The sequence below is a fragment of the Stenella coeruleoalba genome (assembly GCF_951394435.1).
Source record: "Stenella coeruleoalba genome assembly, chromosome: 10".
Lineage (NCBI taxonomy): Eukaryota > Metazoa > Chordata > Mammalia > Artiodactyla > Delphinidae > Stenella > Stenella coeruleoalba.
In genome coordinates, this window is record NC_137156.1 from 1,421,913 (window position 1) to 1,443,974 (window position 22,062).

The window sequence follows — 22,062 nt, forward strand, 5'->3', positions numbered from 1 at the left end:
CTCAATCTAGTATGTGAATCCTTTCAACAATATATAGTGGATGACAACTTCCAAAGAAGCTGAAAGATTCCCATCAATTGTGGAACCTATCAGAGAAAGCATGCAATCCACAAGAGGATTTCTCAAGCAAATCACATAAAGCACCCCCCAAAAAAGGTCTGACCTAAGAAAATTAAGATTTATGTTCAGTGAAGGACGCCACAAAGTTAGCACAGAAGTGACAAACTGGAATAATGTATTTGCAACATATTTAACTGATAAAAGATTTATAGGAATTCCTATAAATCAGCAATAAAAATGGTAGAAGAACTGAATGGACAAAGAATAGGAAAAGGCATTTCACAGAAAGGAACACCAGGATATCTAATGGCCACATAAAGAGTTCATCCCTGTTATCAATCAGAGATACAGCTATGACATTATATAACTGTCCTCTAATTTACAGGATAAAAGTATAGATTTTAGTATTTAGTAAAGTGGCACAGAAAGTCTATTAAAAAGAATCCCACATGAATCATTTTATAAAGTAAATTTTCATTTTATAGTTTAAAGTGGTAATCCTATTTGTTTTCTAAATTAAGGTTTATACACATCAGCTTGTTTTGAAGCAGCATAATACCTTTACAGAGAAATAAAGTATATTTTATGATTTCCAAATAAATATACAAATATATCTCGTTTCTTTTACTACTAGAATTTCCTTATGTTTTAGAAAACACAACAAACTGGTAAACTTGAGCACGGTTTAAGCACAACCCAGTAGGGGAAATATTCACTGTCTGTTTCACAAATAAAAATCTTAATGTTAACTGATGCAGTGCAAATCACTACATCAATGGTTTGCCATTTTAAGGAAAATGACAGGTTGGGTGACAGGTATTACTAGGTCAAATGCAATGCAAATCACTAAGGACAACATATGGTTAGTTCTAGAAAATATTTCAGTAGGCTCTCACGCTATGAAGGTCGCGTATTGCTCACTGCTTCCAGGACTAAGCAAAAGAAAGGGGGGAAAATCATTCTCACCAGCCTGGGAAAAGTAAAAACATCTTCGACCTGCGTCAAACAAGGAGGTTCCCAATTCAAACAGATGGATATCAGTTCTGAAGTACAGTTATGTCATGAAAATCCCCAGCAAGTCGCATGATACTGCCAAAAACGCCAACACCCACGTGTACTTTAGTTGTGTGTACACACATCCAGAGACCACTTCAGTTAGCGAGTGTAGGTTTCATATTTTAAAATGTCCATATATTTAAGAGTCAAAGAGTAAGTTTTTTGTCTTTTTCCAAAAAGACAGCTTCTGAAGAAAGACATATATTGTGTATATACTGACGGGCAATATGAATCTCCTCCACAGGTTTCATCTTAATGTTACCACGCTGTGCACAATACACAGAAAATAACGCTATTTGAAAGGAAAAGGAAAAGGAAACATAAACTCTGCAAGTCTGCAAGCTGAAGGTACAAATGAGCGAAAGAACTGCAAGCACGTCCAGAAGCCCAGAGGCTGCCCCAGGCCATGGCATGTTGGAGTCTGGAGACTTTGTGTTTTCCTACTTTAGTATCGTATGTAAGTGGACACACAACTCCCCAGAGAATAACGTCTGGCCTATTGTTTCTGAGGGCGAGCAAAACAGATGGTTCTAGTCAAAGTGCTTCCCTAGCCCCCGCCTCACCCGCTATCTGCTGAGGGTGGTGGCGGCGGTGGCCGGAGGGGGATGGACGCTGCTGGGGAGGGAAGGGGGGTTTAAATCAAAACGGACAGGTAGAGCAGTGAGGGGTGGATGGAATGTAAATTATGTTTGGCTTTAGATATCAGAGTTTTAATGTTTTATTAGTAATAAATCCACCTTCTCCCCCCTTAAACTGCTGTCACAACATGTATTAGTGGCCCCTGACAAATGCTGGAAATCGCTGCCATCATTATTACACAGGAAAGGCTTTGAAAGAATTCCAAGCAATCCATCCAGGTCGTACTTTGACAAAGCAAGTGAAAGGCAATGGGTAGAGAAGATTTAGCTCTGGAGAAGGAGTAAGAAAGCCTTAACTCTAGCCCTGGTTCTGCCCCTCAAAACCTAGCGGGCGGACCCAAGTCAAGGAGCTGAATTTCTTTGAGATTCAGTTATCTGGTACGTAAAATGAAGGAATTAGATCCTCCAGTTATATAAGAAAGTAGCCAGCGGTCTAGACGGCTAGGGTGGCGACAACAAAAGAACTGTCAAATAGATACAATGTTGCCAATAATTACACTCCATAATTAATTTTCAAGTATTTTCTAATTAGTGCCACAACTTGAAAAGAAAAAAAATCCTTCAACAAGCTACCAAAAGATGAGAAAACACTGTATAAAGCTGATTAAATATTTTCTTATGTTAGTAAAACCAAATAAGCTAGGATGACATCTTTTAAATTACACATAAGTTATTTTAATAATTGCTTTTCAAATAATGAAAATTTAGTCACAAAGAAAGTAATCTATTTAAAAATTTTAAAGCTTTTATTGCAGCTAGCAAAAGACAAGGAACAATCTAAGAATTCGTATGTAACTTATAACTTCAACTAGAAACAAATTCTTAAATACTTATAGTAATTGCACAGAAGAAAGGTGGGGAAAAGTATTTACATGATTATTTGAGTTACACTTACAGAAATCCCTGCACAAAACTTTTAAGATTTCCACAAGTCATAGAAGGAAAAGCTCAGAGTAATTATTTTAGGAATGACCTAATTGGGGTTAAAATATTAATAAGACAGATAATAAGCTTCAAAAACCAACCTAAAAACAAGTTTGCCACCTCGAACACATGAAACGTCACTAAATGGAAAAGGAATCTGGATGACTTAAAAATAATTGAACCTCTGCTAGTTATAATGTTGGAATCTTTCACTTGGGAATACAATAAATACAATCACAGCTAAGAAGAAAAGACGTGTTTTTGTTAGTATGAGCCATCTTTCTCTGACATTTATAAACCCTAGGAATAAATGACAGTTCCTTTTCCAATAAAATATGAACAACAACAAAAAAGTCTTGGAAATTAAAACATTTAATTTTGTTTTTTTCTGCCAGATGATGAATTCAGGCTGTGCTAGTAAAATTATAATGTTGGCTTTTAAAAATATATTTTCTAAACTTTCACTTTTTGTTTTCTAAAATCATTGTCTATATTTAACCACGACATTTCTCATTATAAACTCGCACTTAGCGTATATTTAGTAGAGTTGCCAATACGGATGTGACAAACTCATTATCCCACAAATCAAACATCTAGTTTCTACTCTTCTGCATTACATTTTTTAAAAGGTAGAAGTCTACTCTAGATTAGGATTTCAAATATTTCTTGAGAAAACCATTTATACTAAAATCTGTCCACTGATTCTTCCCTAAAAGTATGGTTTTGAAAAGAGACTGAACTTTTCATCCTTAGCTTTTATTACACTTACGTTTACATTAGATAAGACATACAATTTACATTGATAAGCATAACACTACTGCAAAAAACAAATCATATCATCATTGAATTTTAGGGTGGAAGAGATCTCAGAGAGCAGCTGACCTAACCCTTCCTTCCCAAAGCCTCACCCCCCATTTTACAGATGTGGAAACTGAGGCCCAGAGAAGCTGCACGTTTCATTCATGAGTTTTGCTTTGCAAGACTAAAAAGGCTCTGGCTAGTCTAATTCCTTCTATTTCTTCTCATGAAGAAAAAATATCCTGTGCTAGTATTTAGAATGCTGTACATTTCAATATACTGATCACACACACAAGATCAATGAGGCTTAAATCATAAAATAATTATATAATTAAAACTGGGTTAAATAAATACATATCTATAACTTTTTCAATATAGTGAAATCCTTAGTTATCTTTTAGATTTATCACAAATTTCTAAGAGATAAACAACTCACAAATTTTCAGACATTAGCCACATTTAAATATGTGTTTTCTTAATGTCTTAATTGTTCCAACAATCAATATTTTCATCATTATAGCGATGTTTCATGAACATATCTGTACACGCAACAAACTATCTTACTTAATTTTATGAAGCTCTGTTCATAAAGGTCTAAAACCACAATACAATTTAAGTAAAGTACAGACTATTCATAAGGGATCTGACAGGTGACAACACAACATATGTCTTTAGTTTAACACAGATGGAAGACTGCAAATAAGAAGTCAATAACAGCAACAAAATCTGCATGACCGAGAAATCATGATACTACAGAGCGCGTCAGGTCACAGAGCGAATATTAAACAAACAAACATGTGATTGGAACACTACACGAATGTCGTGTGCTAACACCTGGAATTAAGATCTACTGCAGTGGAGAAAATGAGGTGCCCCTGAAAGTAAAGGTAAGCATTAAATCTCTGCACTTCGTTGCTGTTTTACACGGAGAAGTGTAATTCTTATCTCATTAAAAATTCTCATTTGTATTAGTAATTGCAAGACAATGAGTAAGCTGAGTCAAAACTCTTTGTAAACTTATATTTTATTATTAAAGAAGACAAAATTAACCTGCAATGTTTCTATTAAATATTTCATGAGCATATGAGCTGACATTGAGTTTTTTTTTTAATGTGACACTGTTCGTGTCAAAATTTTACTGAAATGTTTTTACTGAAAGCGCTAAATGTAATTTATGCTATATTGTAAAGAACGAATTTTCACGGTTTGCAATTTAAAATCTTTGACCAGATAACTGCGAAACCAAGATATTTATGTTGTCAGTTAAAATACATCTTTTCCCAAATGATGTATCTATAAATTCCTTCAGAATTAGGATGGCAGGACACATAGGAAAAAAAGAAAAAGAAAATTCAACGAAGCTTGTCAAAAGAGAAAACTTGAGAAAAAAATGACAAGCTAATATTTCACACTTTAGAGACTTTTTAAACTGGGTTTTATGGACTAGTGTCTGGACCCTGTGCCAGTAAAGCTGCAGCACCAAGACTCATCAACATAGAAGATGCTCAGCTTGGAAGCAGGATCCTCAAGAGGAAACCGAGAGAATGCAGCAGGCAGAGAGACAGAGAGCTAGAGACACCAAATCCACGTGGAATCATTCCCCAAAGAATACAAGCGACCGGCAATACAATTACGAACGTAAGTAAGTGTTCAATCCAAAAATACAGATGCAACCTGTAAAAAAGAAAAAAGGAATTTTTAAAAGGATAAATTTGGGGCCAAAGTTGGACTTCAGGCATTTATAGGAAATTAACTAAATTTTCCACTGATTATTACTACTTCACGAAAAACAATGGTCACACGAGAAAGTAGGCTTTGGGGTCACAGTCCCTCCTGTCTAACATACAAATAATTTTAGAATATTTCCATATTTTAAAACATTTTTATCAAATTTTTTTAAAGCACAATTTGGGCATAGTTAGAATGGAAAGCTAAGAATTAAAAGAACAAATTTTTTGACAGTATAATCCTAAATAATAGAGTGTACTCTAATTTACTGATCAACTAGAATGCTACCTAACTAATTACATGGAAGGTAACACAATTAAAAAAAAGAAATACTCAAGAGAAGCATTACATAAGCTATCATTATATTATAGTACAAATTTTCAAATATCTAAGATTTTGTAAGATTCATTTTACAAATGTAAAGCCATCGCAAATCACAATTAGTTACAAGATGCCAATAAGATCTTGACAGACCTCTATGACTCGCATAAAATCTGTTTCTCAGGTTTAAAGTGCATCAAAAATTATTTATAAAGTGCATCCTTCCTAAAATCCATTTAAAAGGTTGTAAGCAAACTGAAAATGTTTTAATTATTCTACATTTAATTATTTATGTAAAATAGTCACAACATTTTATCAAGGAAAACTGATGTGCTGATGCTAACATGAAGAAAATCAGTAGATTAGTTTGAAAACAATGTCCTTCTGTGAAATTTGCCTACTCTAGACATGATTCTTTCAAATCAAGCAGTTGGAGGAAGTGGTGTTGCAATATTGTCCTTTTTTTTTGAAAAAGGTCACATAAATAATCTGCAACGTACTCTTCCACTAAGAAAAAGCGCATGGTCTAAATCTAATGATGACCAAAGAGGGACAAAAAGTATAAAAGAGAAAGTATACAGGCACCTGCAAAACATACTATGTTCTGGCTGAAAGTTGTTTTCAAACAGCACATGTCAACCTAAAACAAATGATATATATTTCATTCTAAATCTAAAACACATATAATTGATATTTTGATAATGCTGTATGAAGAAATTTATATATAATTGTCACTAATTCAAACAACATAGGCTTTGATTTTAAGAACTATATGATGGTGAAAGTTCATCTTATAAAATGCCGTTTAATTAATTAAATTGAAAGCTCACAAAATTATAAAATAATTACATGTTTAGGATCAAAGTCAAATTTGGATTATTTCAAACCTTTCTTAGTTCTTGTATTTACACAGCCCACACTACTAAAAAAATGAGAGTAACACAGACCTAGCTGTGCAGACAAACTGAGGTTAACGCAGTAGCTTACTTAAACCAGAGAAACAGCACACGTGTAAGTATGTATCTTCTTTTCTACTGATCTGTGACAGGGCAGACCCACTCCATCACTAACAAGTAACCCACGGCAGCAGGGATATGTCTTCTGCCTCGTTAAGTGACACCGAGGCCCAGGGCAGCGGTGGGACTGGCCCTGGCAGCCCCGGCCCTTCCCGCGGTGCAGCAGCTACAGTCAAGTAAGCCTTTGTGAAGTCTGAGAAATACATAATATTCGGTGTTATTTTTTGAACCCAGAAATGAGGTAAGGGGCTGTTAAGATATCAAATTTACTAAGAAAATAATTATGTGAGAAATAAGTTGCTGTCACAGGAGAGACTTGCCAGGCGCTACATCTGAGCAAGTGGTCAGACACACCGTTGGAATCAGTTTTGTGACACAGAGGCTGGTCTGCGGTACTAAAGCGCGTGAGAGCAGATCGGAAGAAGCCGAAGAGCAGGGGAGCGTCTTCCTGAACAGCCGCAGCATCACCTCGAGGAAGTGAGAAGCCTTAGGAGGCTCCCAAGGAGTAGATGCTGACCTGATCCTCCGGTTCAGGACACGCTACAAACTGCTCTTGTACAACCTGCTTCCATACCTCACGTCTCTAATAAACCTGATTTTACTTTATTAGATCCTCATGCCTGTGCTCTCACCAAATCCAAACCTGAAACTTGAAAACTACCTTGGGTATTTGCGGGCAGCCACAGAAGGGCCCTCAGAAGCAGACGCATATTAAATATTAATTATAATGACGACTGCCACCTTTTATGGTGATGATGTCATTATTTAGGAATGCTAATTAAGACATTAAATGACTTGCTAATTGCAAACGCATTCTGAAGGAATCTCTTTGTCCTTGTACGTTGAATAGCAAATCCAGCGTGGGGACCAGACCGTAACAGACCGCAGTTCTATTTTCTAAAATGCTGACATTTGAGCAAATGTTCCCATGGAATGTTTGCCTGCTTCGTGGACTGACATTTCCTCCTGGTAACTGGCTTAAGTGAGAAGGCGGCGTCCAGGCCAAGCCCCACAGCCTGCAGGCAGCGGGCCATCACTCGCCGCCGCAACTGTGTCCGGTTTCTCTTTTGCTTCCCCCTTGCCCCTCCGCCCCCCGGCCCTCTGTCGCCTCTGGATTTTGACACGCATATTATCTTAGCTGATTTCTATCATCTTACGGGACTGGGTGACATACCTTCAAAGATTAAGCTTTCCCACCTGGGATTTGTCCAGAAATTCAGTGTATTACAGCTTCTCACAGCCTTCTTCATTCTCCTACACCCTTGTGTTATCAACAGTGGCTTTCTTTCCTATTTTATGTTTAACTACAGGACACAGGCGGCCACGCTGATAGAAGTCGGTTTACACTGTCACTCATCTCTGTTCTAACTGCCAGGCTGACTTCCGCCGTCTGTAACGCTCTGCTGCCATCTATACGTAGAAAAGGGCACAACGCTCTTCCACCCCCCCCCCCACCCCGAAACTCCCCCTGTTCCAAAAAGAATCCTGTCTCTGATGACAAGGGAAGCTTCAGGAGTAATTTGCTTCCCCACAAAAAAGCTTCCCTGGAAGCTTAGAAGGAATTTCTATTTATTTATCTGTGAAGCAACTTTCGGAAAAGTACTGAAGATGCGTTATTTAACATAAACCAAAACCAACAGTCCATCATTGCTGTTGATAAATTTTAGCGAATATGGCCACTTCTACGGAGTTATGATTGAAAAAGAAGAGGCAACAAGAAGTTAAAGTTTTAAGTCACTTAAATAATTACAATAAAAATAATTTTGCAAAACTGCAATCTAAATATCTTGCCAAATATGATCAAATGATCACTTTCATAATATTTAATATAAAGTAAATGTAAAGAAACCAGATTAAAAAAAAATCTACTCACATTATGTAAACTACCAAAAACTCAAATACTGTGGTTTGATAATCACCTAGTCTCTGTCAAATGCCCAAATGCTGCCTTTCTAGGGAAGACAGAGAAACGTGTCAGAACCCTAGAGCCCTCAGCCTTCCCTGTGGTGCAGACTACGCTGAACCGTGCGGACAAATGTCAGCGTCAAAAAAGCACACAAACAAGAAAAACACTCCGGGGTGGGCCATACAGGAACCTTAAGCAAAACAAACCAAAACCACAGAAAACCTTTCCTCTTTCCTCTGCTAAAACCGCTGAAGAATAATTAATAATTAATCTACTTGGTAAAGGCAGAGATCGATATTTCCAACCTGGACTAATCAGGTGTGTCAACAGTCCTAGAGAACACTCCTTAAAGGTTTATTTTGTCAACACTACTAATTTCTAAAAGACTTTTTACTGTTAAAATAACTGGCACCAATGAGATGTACGGGGGTGGGAGGGGAAAGGACTCGGGAGAGGCTGTACCCTGATATAGCGAACAAAATGCAGAGTGCACCCTGGGTGTTCCCCTCCACCGACCCGCCATACACAGAAAGTTCAGGACTGCTATCAGTGCAACGCTTGCCACCCAGCAAACACCCTATTTTAATCATCGACACTATGACTGTATACAAGTTGAGCTCATCAATGAAAATTCAACATTTTCTAAGGAACTGTCAGTCCAAGTGATTCTAATGACAAACTTAACATAGTTTAACAAGCCAAACCAAGCCTTTATGCATATTTATTTATAAATAGAGCAAATTTAAATTCATCATGAATGATTTTTTAATTAACATCCCTAAACAACATATACTTCATGTGAATATTACTAGAAGGCTATCATAATGAAACCTACTAATCTTTGATGCTAGACATTTTTCAAAACTGGAAATCTAAATTAAATAAATCTTCATACAATTTACTATTTGCTGGCACTGGTAAGGTATCCAATTAATGATTTACAGTAGAAATATATAAAAAAGATATTACACATTAAATTTCTTTGAAATAGAAAAGGTTCCACTTTATCTTACTATATGTACCAACTTCAAGGATCCAACTTTAACAAAGAGAATTCTATAAATTCCATTTGTACTAAAAGGATAAAGCAGAAATCTTGTTTGATACCAAGCTCTATGTGAGGTTTTAAAGGAACAGTTAAGTTTAAATTCTTAGTTTTACTGCTCTTCCTTTTGCGGGGAGGGGGACAGATCCATTATCTATGGTATTATTTATGTCTACATCTTAATTTATGCAAATTATGTATTCTAATCTAATGGGGAATCCAAAAGCAGTTCTCCACTCATCAATAAAAGTCCAAAACAAAATGTTTCACTCATAGTACCTTCACTGACTTACTACCGGTTTACTATTTGTGTTTATAGATACGTCTAGAAATTAATGTTAAGATAAACATGTACATTTAGCTATTTGCATTAATTTTGGTTTAATTGTGCAAAGCTAAAATAATACTTTGGATTTTATTTAGTAAACAAGGCACTATTGTAAGCGAATTAAGAGTACCAAACCCAACAAACATATCTTTGTGTGGTCCACTAATTATAAGAAAAATTCCAAACACTATTAGCTGTTATTAAAATCACAATACCACCTAGAGCTAATAAAACAGAACAATCTGTTTGAACAGGAGAGGAGAGCTTTCATAGTGTTCTCTCTCATATAAATTCTTAATGGAGTAGGAAGGACTTTTAAGTGGCTTTAAATTTGAATTCGACTGCTCAAATCTGTAACAGGCTTCCAAGGAGAATCTGAGCGGATGACACACAGGGACCCGCCCGCAGTGTGCCCGTCCGGCTCGACCCTCATGAATAGAAGATAAAGACGCTCAGTGTCTTCCTAAGAACCACAGGAACCCATCAGCCATGTTCACATTGGTGGGGTTCATGCACCACCAGCACAAAAATGAAATCGTAAAGTGAAAAGGGCTTTTTCTGTGTGCTGCAGCTTCACCTTGTAACAAACCAAAGAGGTTTGCAAATGTATTAAATATCACAGGGACTGAGCCGCACAGGTGACAGACAACAGGATCCATCAGAAAGGGATGAAGACTGGAGAACGAAGGCAGCAAAACACAACTTCACTGGAGCCCAGGGGTGCCCAGGCCACCGCTCTGCTCACCTGACCCTCCACCCCTGTCGAGGAGCTCATCACTTTGCCAGAAACACACCCTGCATGTAGTCCATGTGGACTCCAGGTCTACCTGCAAACACACCGCAACCATCCTCGGGTTCTAACAGCCACACTCACTGCTCTTTACCAAGTAAAGCCCTCCTGCCCGGGAGGTACCTTCACAACTTCAACGTTAACAAGTTGGTAACACACTAGAGCGATTTTATGTTGCTCTAAGCACATGTGAGAATTATATACGAATATATAAAAATTAATTTTAGACCTCATAAAATACATAAGGCTGTATCAATTTACACATCTACCAAGCAAAATAAGTTATCTTCAGAGACCCAATATGGAGTTATATTTTGCGTATGCTAAAATGTGGACAAAAATGTATTTGCAGTATTAAAGCAGAAGCATTTATTTTTCAATCTTAGAAAATAGGTTAATTGACAGTAAACTGATTTGGCAATTTTTTGTTTGTTTGATTTAGTATACTAATAAGAACAAATGACTTTTTCTAGTTATCAAGCTATTGGTTCTTCCGATCCCATAGGAGCAAGTGTCGTTGGCCTCCCGTAGCCTTTAGGGAAACGCACACAGTGGCACAGCGCTCAATATAAGAGCCACGCATCGAATTGAACTACCGTGACCGAAAAGGCTGTGGTTATCCCTGAGGAGTCAGTCCTCTGGGTTTCGTTTTAGCATCGCTGACAGGCTACCATCACACCCTGCGGGGCTGGATTTGGGGGCCTTCCAGCTATGCAAACACTGGTCCTTTGGGTTCGTCCTAACCGGGTCCCTCCAGAAAGAAAACACAAAGCTCTTAACTCAGACCTCCTGCACTGTGGTCAGTGGCGGGAGTGACAAGAGAGGTGAGCCTGGGCCCACCAGGGTCCTGTGCTGCCTGTCCCGCTCTGCCCTGGTCTTCTCAGACCAGCCCTCTGACAGGCACAAGGCACTGTCTGACAAGGTCCCGTCTGGCCTCCCCCATCACCAAATGCAGGTTCCGGGCGGCACTCTGTGAAACAGGGGCTGGGCAGGCTCATCGACCTCTTCCACCTCAGAATTCTGTGGCCCATTTAGTAAAAAACAAGGGTCTGAAACATCGTTTTTCTCTTCCTAATATGCCATAACAAGTGAACATTTCAGCGGCAGGAACTACGGACATCTGAATGAGGAAGACATTCTTGCACAGAGTTCCCAGCAGCAGTGTGGCAAAGGGCAGGCCCCCCATGGGCAGCAGCAACGGTGCCCTGCAGCCACTCGCTGCCACCTTGGCCTCACGTCAGCCTCTGCGAGGAGCAGAGAGCACCTGGATCAGAGGGTAGAGCAGCCCACGTGAACCCCTGACCCCCGGCGGCACTGCCGCCCTTGGGCTGGACTGGCCCCCTTCCCAGGGGGGTGACTACTGCGCACAGGACGGTAGGAGGGCCTTACTGAGGAGCTGACACCTGAGCACAGGCAGGGAGCAGTTAGAGACCAAGATCATGAATATCAAGGACAGAGCAGCACCATGGAAGCAAGGGCAGAGGCCCACAGGGAAGCATGTCCTGGGACCCGCAAGACGAGGTGCCCACCCGTTTCACAGGTGACGAATGGGGCCTGCAGGTGACGCGAGCTGAAGCCAGCAGCGCGGGGCCTGGGCTCTGGGCTGGGCCTGGGTCTGCGTCCTGGGCATCCTGACGTGGGAGGTCCTGCCTGTGCTCCAGTGCCCACGGACACCTCCTTCCCTCTGGCCCCAGGACACAGGCTTCTGCTCTGAAGCTCTTGCACACAGCACTTTGCACACGTGAGCTGCCGCATAGAGTGCAGGGGGCACGACGGGCTCCGGTGCAACCAGGCGGGAAGGGCTGGGCCTGGCCCAGCCTGAGGTCGCCCTGACAGCCCCTCCCCGACGGCGAGAACCATGCCCCTGGCCCCTCCTCACTGCCCTGCTCTTCTCACACTCCCTGCTGGCTGGCCAGGCTCCGAAATAAATACGTGGGGGAGCAAGGCCCAGGAGAACAGCCCTCCATGCTGTCTGTGGGTCCCGACCCTCCTGCACCTGCACAGCAAAGGCTACACTGGTGCTCCTGTTCTGTTCCAGAACTGGGTGAGTCAGGCACGAAGTACACGTCCCCCCAGGCACCTGCCCTGCCCCGTAACGCAGTCGTCCCAGTGTACCCCGTCACCCCCTGGTTAGAGCAGCCCCAGGAGGTGTGGGCTTCCTCCCCATAAATAGGAGACAAATGGCGGGGGGGCTAGGAGCAGCCAGGAAAAGGCCACTGGAGAGGGCACTTCTGTCTCAGGAGATTACACTGCACGGTCCCCTCCCCAGGGCCCGTTTCTCCCCCAGCTTCACCCCCTGCACTGGCTTCTCTGACTCCCGGATGCTGAGGCGCTGCCTGGCCACCCCGCCAGCCACTTGGCTCACAATGAGCTCCGCTTCCTGCCCTGCCTCCTGGGCTGGAAGCCCCACCAGGAAGACAATTAGACTCGGCCCCTCTGCTCCCAATACTCAGATCCGCTAGCCGGTCCCGCACAGCTGGACAAGGAAATCCTGCCCCGCACGCCGCCTGCCCCAGGTACCTTCTGGGCACGTAGGCCTCCTGGCTGTCGTGAGACAAAATCAAACAAATGACCCACAGAGAGTCGAAAAGGAGATAATGAAGATAATTCAAGAGTTAGAAAACAAATGACACGGAGGGAGTTATTCAGTTTCAATGACAGAAAGTCAAAGAAAGACTTAATAACGGTCTTGAACACTGAGAAGGGATTTGAAAATCGTTCTCAAAACTAAAAAAAGAAGAGCAAATGACTTTCTGTCTCCACAAAAGACACAAGGAAAAGAAAAAAGCTTCAGGAGAAACTTAGGTATGTGGGGAAAGTTCTTAAGGTGAGGACTATTTTACATGAGAATTATTGCCAATGGAGACCATCATTTTCTTCGATGGTCCTTAGAACAAGCTGCCGAATACGCGGGTCTGAGTTTTGATCCTGGATCGGCCGGTCGCCCGACATGTGACTCAGAGCAGCAGGTGGCTTCACTCATAAAATGAGAATCATATTAAATTATTTCTAAGGTTCCTTTTAGCTCTAACATTTCATGATTGCATCATTTTCATTTTTAAAAAATAATCAAGGCAACTCCAACATGACATTGTGAGACCAAAGGGTCATACTGGGCTAGATTTCCTGTAGACAGATCTCGTCCAACAGCATGACTTCAGGAATGAAGTATGATTATCAAAGAAGCTGTGAGGAATGGTGGAAAACTCCAAAGTCATGACAGTAATGAATGCTGAACAGATAAGAAATTTCAGACAGAAATTAATGAAAAATATTATTTACACAGTAAAAATTTTAAAAGAACAATAAAGCAGGCTCCTAAAACATTTCCTCATCAAAATGGGCAGGACTATGTATACTGGATAATTTGTTCCTACTTGGGTGATGTCACCACGCTAGGTTTAACTACTTTTAATAACTAGTACATTTCAGTCGTCTCTCACTTTCTCCTACATAAGATCAAATCAGCCTCTCAATGACCTACACTTCATGAGTCATAATTTTTCTGTTTATGATTCAGAAAAATGTCTTCAGTCAGTATTTCCCAGACTGCTGTGGGTTTATTCCAAGAACCAATTTCATCTTCATTGGTTTCCTACAGGAAACCAGACCAACTTCCTATTATTTTATTTTCCTTACTTTTAGCATACCATAGCCCACATCAAATTAACTGGAAGTGAGAGTGATAGAAGGCTCTATTCTGCACAAAGAGAGGCCAACACAAACAATGCCCGGTCTAGAAGTCACGGATTCAAAATGAAATGCAACGTGCGCTAATATTAGAGCTCTCTTTCAAAAGAGCTCCAAACCAAATAAGAAGAGACACATTGTAATTAACTTCTTACAAACATTCCGCTGTCAGAAAGAACTTTTGTTTAAAAAGTACTGTCTATGAATACAATAAATGCTACAAAGCTGATTAATACAGAGAAATTAATTATAAGGAACAAAATACGTGTTTTCCATCCTAACCCCTTCACAAGCTGCTGGGAGAACAGGTAGGCAGCTGAAGGCCAACACACAGAGCTGTGGAGAGGTGGGCAGGGGCACAGCTACGCCCCCCGAGCCAGCCGCAGTCTGCTGTCACCAGCTGTCCTTCCCAGCCAGCCCCTCCCCACACCCACTCTTTCCACCGCTAAGAACCCATCTGACATCAGGCCGCACAGGAAGAGGGGCATGGGACACGGGCTTTCCAAAGACACTCTGACGGTGGCTTGCACTCACGCTGCTCCTCAAGAGCACTAGGAGTACCCGGGAAGTATGTGTTCTCACTGACTACACGCTGCTCGGAAAAAGAGTTCTGAATGTGGAGAATTCTGGTATAAACATGTATCAGATTCTTCTTAGATTCTTTCCACTCTCAGCTTTACAAGCTCACATAGTCATTAGCTGGCAAGGAATTTATACCAAATTCAAAAGCTGATGCATTGAAGGAAGAATGCATTTAAGGCGCATATTACACACAGATAAACAAGAAACCAGAAACATTAGCACAGCGGTTCTCAAACTGAAGCCCCCACACCAGGGTCAGCATCTCCTGGACACATCCTGGGAAAGGAAGACCTCACGAATCAGACAGGCTGCTGGGCAAGGCAGGACTTTCCCAGGAAAGAATCCACTCAATTCACAACCCTCCATAACCCTTGACTTCTACGCCCCTCGCCTTCCGGATAATTCCTCCACCGCATCGCTAAAGTGCTCTCCCTAAAAGCCCCAAACCACCCCCACCCTAACCACAGAGGCCACGACGCCCGCCTGCTCGTCACTCCTGCGCACGCCTCTGAAGCCCTAGCGCGGCAGACACACCTCCTGCCTGAACCGCCTGGTCTCTAGGCTCCCTCACACAATTCCACCCTCCTGCCTCTTTGACCCCACCTCCCTGTCACCCATGACGCCCCTCGCAAACGCTCCCAGGCCCCAAGGCTCCAGCTTCATCCACTCCTCTGTTTTCATCTGCTGCCTTGGCTTCGGCCTCTCAAGAACTCCCAGGACTGAACTCCAAATCTCTCTCAAACCTCACAGCATACCTTCAATTGCCTTTGACCTGCATTACCTGAATGTCCTTCCAGTACCGCTGGTAGGACGAGTCCAAGAGGGAGCCTCTCACACACACCCCCAACTCAGCAGTCCCTCCTCGGACACCTGCTTCTAGCACCGGGACCATCAGTCATCTGGCCCCAGTGCCCTGGAGCAGCGCTTCCCTTCCTCCCCAGCCCCGTATCTTGTCGGCAGAGGGTCAGCCCTACAGGCCTCCTGTTCCATCCTCCTCATGCCCACTTCGACTGCCACCACCTTCACCCAACAACTTCTTACTCTTCTGAAGCCCCACCTGTAGACTCACCTCTGAATCTATTTGTCTCCTGTTCAAAAACAAGACCAGGATGCCCACCCTCACCACTTTCATTCAACATAAGTCCCATAAGCCACAGCAATCAAAGAAGGAAAAGAAATAAAAGGAATCCGAATTGGAAATGAACAAGTAAAACAATCACTGTCTGCCAATGTCATGATGCTATACCTAGAAAATCCTAAAGATGCTACCAGAAAACTACCAGAGCTTGTCAATGAATTCAGTGAAGTTGCTGGATACAAAATTACTACACAGAAATCTGTTGCATTTCTGTACACGAACAATGAAAGATCAGAAAGAGAAATTAAGGAAACAATCCCATTTACTATCACACCAAAGAAATACCTAGGAATGAACCTACCTAAGGAGGCAAAAGACCTGTACTCTGAAAACTATATGATAGTGGTGAAAGAAACCGAAGACGACACAAACAAATGGAAAGATATACCATGTTCTTGGATTGGAAGAATCAATATTGTCCAAATGGCTAGACTATCCAAGGCAATCTACACATTCAATGCAGTCCCTAACAAATTACCAATGGCATTTTTCAAAGAACTGAAAAAAAATTTTTTTAATTTGTATGGAAACACAAAAGACCCCGAATAGCCACAGCAATCTTGAGAAACAAGAACAGAGCTGGAAGAATCTCATTGAGCAAAAGATGCTAAACATCACTAAATATTAGAGATGCAAACACCCGTCAGAATGGCCATCATCAAAAAGTCTACAAATAATAAACGCTGGAGAGGGTGTGGAGAAAAAGGAACCCTCCTACACTGTCATGGGAATGTAAACTGGTGCAGCCACTATGCAGAACAGTATGGAGGTTCCTTAAAAAACTAAAAAGAGGGTTATCACATGATCCAGCAATCCCACTCCTGGACATATAACCGGAAAAGACAAAAACTCTAATTTGAAAAGATACATGCAACCCCGATGTTCGCTGCAGCACTATTTGCAATAGTCAAGACATGGAATCAACCTAAGTGTCCATCGACAGATAAATGGATAACGAAGATGTGGTACATATATACAATGGAATATCACTTAGCCATAAAAGAGAGAAATAATGCCATCTGCAGCAACATGGATGGTCCTAGAGATTACCATATGAAGTGAAGATGGCCAAAGACAAATATCATATGATATCACTTACACGTGGAATCTAAAAAAATGATACAAATAAACTTATTTACAAAAAAATAGACTCACAGACACAGAAAACAAATGTATGGCTACGAAAGGGGATAGCAGGGCGGCAGGGGGAAAGATAAATTAGGAGTTAGGGATTAACATACACACACTACTATATATAAAATAGACAAACAGGAAGAGACTGCTGTATAGCACAGGGAACCATATGGCTTACAGTAACCTATAATGGAAAAGAATCTGAAAAAGAATAGATATACGATTGAATCACTTTGCTATACACCTGAAACTAACACAACATTGTAAATTAACTACTTCACTTAAAAAAATGGCTAATTAAAAAAGAAACACGTAGAGACTGCCCAAACACAGCCCACCTCCCTAGCTGCCCACCTCCCATTTCTCCCACCAGACTTCTTGCTTAGGACCTAGGCAAGACCTAAGCAACCTAGGACGCTCATCATGTTGCAAACACATCCCAAGTCTTCTCTCTTCTGACTCTCAGCCTTGTATTGTCACCTCAATTTCAACTACCCGTTCCCACTAACGACGTCTGTAAGCTTCCACCCCAAACCTACTCCCTGACACCATGCACGATCTCGTGGGAGTGAAGTTCTCTCACCCCATCTCTAAAAACCCAAAGACATCAGCGCCAGCCTCTGTCACCCGTGGGAAAGGAGTCCCTCCACGACAGAGGTGGGTTTCACGCATCCCTGGGTCCTCCACTCCACCATGCATGCAAATATCGTTGAAGGGATAAATTATCTTATGAGCCAAAATTCATCTTCGATTAAGCACCATTTCTGCCAATTAACAGGCCTTTAGGCAAAGCTGGCATAACACAATAAAACCAGGTAAACTTCACATACAGAGCCACTCAGAAGGAATCGGCCCAACCTCCTGTGCATTCTGTACTCACCACCCTAGGGTAATAACCAGACACAGTCAGCACCACTTCATGTACGGAAAGCATATCAGACTTTTTGAACCACAGAACGATTTGGAAAAAGGAGAAGACTGACTCACTTAATACTAACACGTCAGGGCAAGGCCTTCTATACATAAATCTTTATAAAACTTCCTGCATCTTCCCACTATGCCGGTGTAGGACTTCTAGAGGCGATAACCTGTCTACCGTCACAAAGGAAACGTCTTAATCTAAAGGAAACTGAGTAACAGAGCACTCATTCCAAAGCATTCTATTTTGCCTGGAGATACCAAGAAGCAGTTAGATAAATTAAAACGTGGAAGATGACTAACTGCCTCAGCCCAGGATAAAGTCTCCACGCCTGGAGTGACAGTTACTGCTTCTCTACGTGAAAGGGGGGACGGCTGCTCAAGGCACGGCACGCAGGAAATACCCTTTCAGACGGAAAATACATCTAGAATCACTTCGAAAAATAGCCCTATTTTTCTAACCTAAAGCCCCTGACACCTTCCACAGCCCAAAGCTTAAGCCTGGATACAGAACAGAATCTTCGGAGATTAGGAAAGGAAAAAATTACCTTCCAAGACAGCAGAGACAGATAAGAAGTATCAGTATTGGCTGATCTGTTGCCATCCTCCAAAGTTACCATCTTAGAGAAAAATGTACTGTGAGGGTTCACGCTCAAATTTTAAATTTGGTATCAACTACAAGACTGAGCTTTCCACTTGCTTCTCTTACTATGTTCTACCTTTGGTTTCGTTTGATCTAGTTTATAATTTCTCCCTTAAACTAGCAGAGGTATAAAACAGGCATATCGCTTCCATTCCACCCAAAGCTGGAGATGTGGAGAAATAGCCAATCACCTCAAATACTTTCTGCAGTAAGAGTGCTGAATTCGCTCATTAAACAGCAAAAAATGCTGCTAGATTTCTGTTCCTTGTTTTTTGGTGGCAGGGGGCAGGGGCTGTTTTAACTTAGAGTCATTTGCTTTTATTTCTATGCTATCCTGATTGAGTAAGTACCTAAACAGAACTCATATCATCCCTGGCTTCAGTTCACTCACTAAGTTAGCACTATAACACAGCAACAAAAACTTGAATTAAGCAGATTGCCAGAACCCTGGGGACTGGCTTCTCAGGTTTACTGCGATTTGTTCTAGAAAGAAAAACCAAGGAGAGGTAGATGGACCCCCAGAGAATCTGTCTGAATAAAGGGAGAGAAATCAACATGAGCTGGGTCACACTGAGGCAAGAGGCTAAGAAGAGTCTTTCTTCCAATAGCTTTTACTGCTCACAAGAAAACGTTAATTCCATTAATTTTGACATGTTGGCACGCAAAAATACTATTTTCTCATCACTACCAAAAATTAATACTAAAATAGAAGTTTCATTGACTTAATTTTCCAACATTTGAACAAAACACTTCATTCACAATGTGAGTTGAAATGGCAGAAAATACATCCAAGTGAGGTTCGTGACTGTAAGATCAACCCCAAACAAATAAATACTTTTACTCTAATGTCGGCAGTAAGATTTTACTACATTGTTGAATAACAGAAAATACACTTAAAAAAAATGTATTAGCATTTCCATAAGGACTCATTAATACCCAAACTAATACCAAGAATCAAACTCGAGGACCAGGATTAGTGGCTGCCGTACTGTGTGAAGAAGCAACGGACAAGGGTAAAATACAGAACTCAGGAACACAGCCAGAGGAGCCACGATAAGGAAAACGGCTCACCTTGACGTGGCTCTGGGCCCCGAGGTTGTAGATCTCGGTCGGCTTCACTTCATTGATGATCTTCACGAGGCAGGTACTGTCGGTGAGGTCACCATAGTGCAGTTTCATGTCTTTAGGATTGAAACACATACCATTAGATAGAAGGAAACAACGTAGGCCCAATTTTTTAACACAGCAACACTGAAATGTATATCCTGAAAGTCTGAAAACCAGATTGGTTCTGGAGTAGCAGTCTGTAACTGTCATATGTAAAGAAACTAAATAGTAGAAAGAGATTCCCATTTGTTGCTATGTCTATAAAGGATTTGTAAAAACTCAGATGAGCTTTTTAAAAAAACATAATATCATGACAGATGTTACACAATCAGCGTATCTTACGGCGCCCCGGTGGCTGTAAGACATGTCACATGAGATTCAGACAAAGAAAATCTGGGAATAATGCGTATACCCTCGAACGAAACATGTTAACACGTTGACAGTAGTGAAGACAGCTCTACTCAGATACTTGTATGTAGCGATTTTTCAGTCCTTCGTAAACATTAGTCCTTAAACCATCCATGACGTGCCTGACGTATACATAACTGATTAAAGGACAGCTAGCTTGTTCTGACCCCAGATCTAAGCAGATCCTCACGCTGACTTCACTAGTGTAAGAAGGTGACACAGGCAGATGGGCATCCTGCTAACTGGATACTTTCATTAATTTTACATAATACTGACCTACATCTAGGTCCAATGGCAGTACCATTCTACACTTTGCACAAAACGATGATAATTTTCACGGTGGATTCACTGACTGACCTAAATATTAAGGTGGAAAGTGTACTAGTAGGTCATCTTCCTGATGACATCACTACCTGCACAACTAGCCCAAACCTTCCAATGTTCAGGGCCCTGAGGTGAATACAAGCCACCTGGATCATCCCCGCTGGCGGGAAACACCCTGTGTCCTCGTCCCAGCTCTGTCTTTCGCGTGTTATGGAAGCTTGATAAAGTCACACCCTCTCTCTGCTTCCATCTGTAAAATGGTCTCATTCACAACCTCAGGAACTGCTGTCAAGGTCAAATGAGAAAGCACGGCAACTGTGTGATATACTCCCTGCAATTGTGTTACCAAAAATAACAAACGACTGCAAATACTGACAACCGCCTGTAAAGCAATTTAAATATATTTTTGACTGCCATCTGCTTTTGGACCTGTCTTCACCAATTATTTCCAAAATTAAATAAATGTACAAAGACTGCTTGACTTGATTAAATGAGACCAAACGTGAAGAGCAGAGGAGGGCTCTGAGTGTGGAGCTGATCTGACTCGAGGGCACAGGGACACCTGGAGACGGGTGATCAAAGGCTTGTCTGCTCTGGCCTCTCGAGCAGCCCCACCTGATGGTACCCTCGTGACGGCCTAACCGCGTGACACCATGGCCCAGGGCAGCAGGCAGTGACGGGTTTTCAAAGCGTGCAGATAGCATTCAATGCAGGTAACTCGTGGGTAAATAACTGCAAGTTGATGGGCTTTGAGGAAAATGACATTTGAAAATACCTTATCATAATAGAGGAAGTTACACAGAAAGAGAGTTTAGAGCAAGAAAATGACTTACTTCCTTCAATATGAGCCTGGGGGTTCTTATACAGATGTTCAATTCGACCAGTATTGAATGAACTGGATCGCCGTACAATTCCATGGACCTGCATTTTTATCGTGTGGAAGGATAAGAGTAAGTTATAAATATGCAGTGAGGATTCGTAAGCAACGTTATTCTGCTAATGTTTAGCTTCGTGAAAAATCATATAACTGTCATTTAAAGACCTTATTTTAAATAAGCAGGAGTTCTGCGGCTCACTCTCCCCCCACCCCGCCCCCGCCCACTGGCAGCTCCCTCCACCCCTCTCCAGTGTTTCTACTGCCAATCCCGACGAAAGTAATTAGATAATGACGTGACTTCACAGTGAGTGCTTAGTTGTAGATACTCAAATGTCTCCTTTTCCAAACACACACACACTTACGGTCCTACTGCTGACAAAAATATCTCTTCAATTTGAAACCGAAGACAGACCAGGCGAGGCCGTATCGGTCACACAGCCTGGACCGCTCTTCAACCCAGAGCACGAGGAGAGGGCTCTGATGCCTCCAGCCCTGCCCAGTGCCCTCCGAGCTTTGCATCTGGCACCGATTCTTTAAATAAATACGTATCTGGGTCCACAAGAGAATCAGGGAGCCACTGCTTTTATGCAGCTGTGTGGAAAAGCTAAGAAAGCTAAATAGCATAGGTTAG

The 22,062-nt window shown here is 41.6% G+C and overlaps 1 protein-coding gene across 3 annotated transcripts in view; it reads right to left on the reverse strand.

The window, feature by feature from the left end:
* The window catches only part of GMDS (GDP-mannose 4,6-dehydratase), a 481,520-nt gene that overhangs the window by 371,078 nt on the left and 88,380 nt on the right, over nt 1–22,062 (reverse strand). For 2 of the 3 annotated variants that reach the window (XM_079934401.1, XM_079934399.1), the window contains exons 3-4: nt 21,388–21,475; nt 19,787–19,896 (exon numbers count right to left, since the gene is read on the reverse strand). In XM_079934401.1, the coding sequence (XP_079790527.1) occupies nt 19,787–19,896; nt 21,388–21,475 (198 nt within the window). Of the gene's footprint in view, nt 1–19,786; nt 19,897–20,643; nt 20,840–21,387; nt 21,476–22,062 lie in introns of those variants that run through there. The other variant, XM_079934400.1, reaches the window with a different exon arrangement.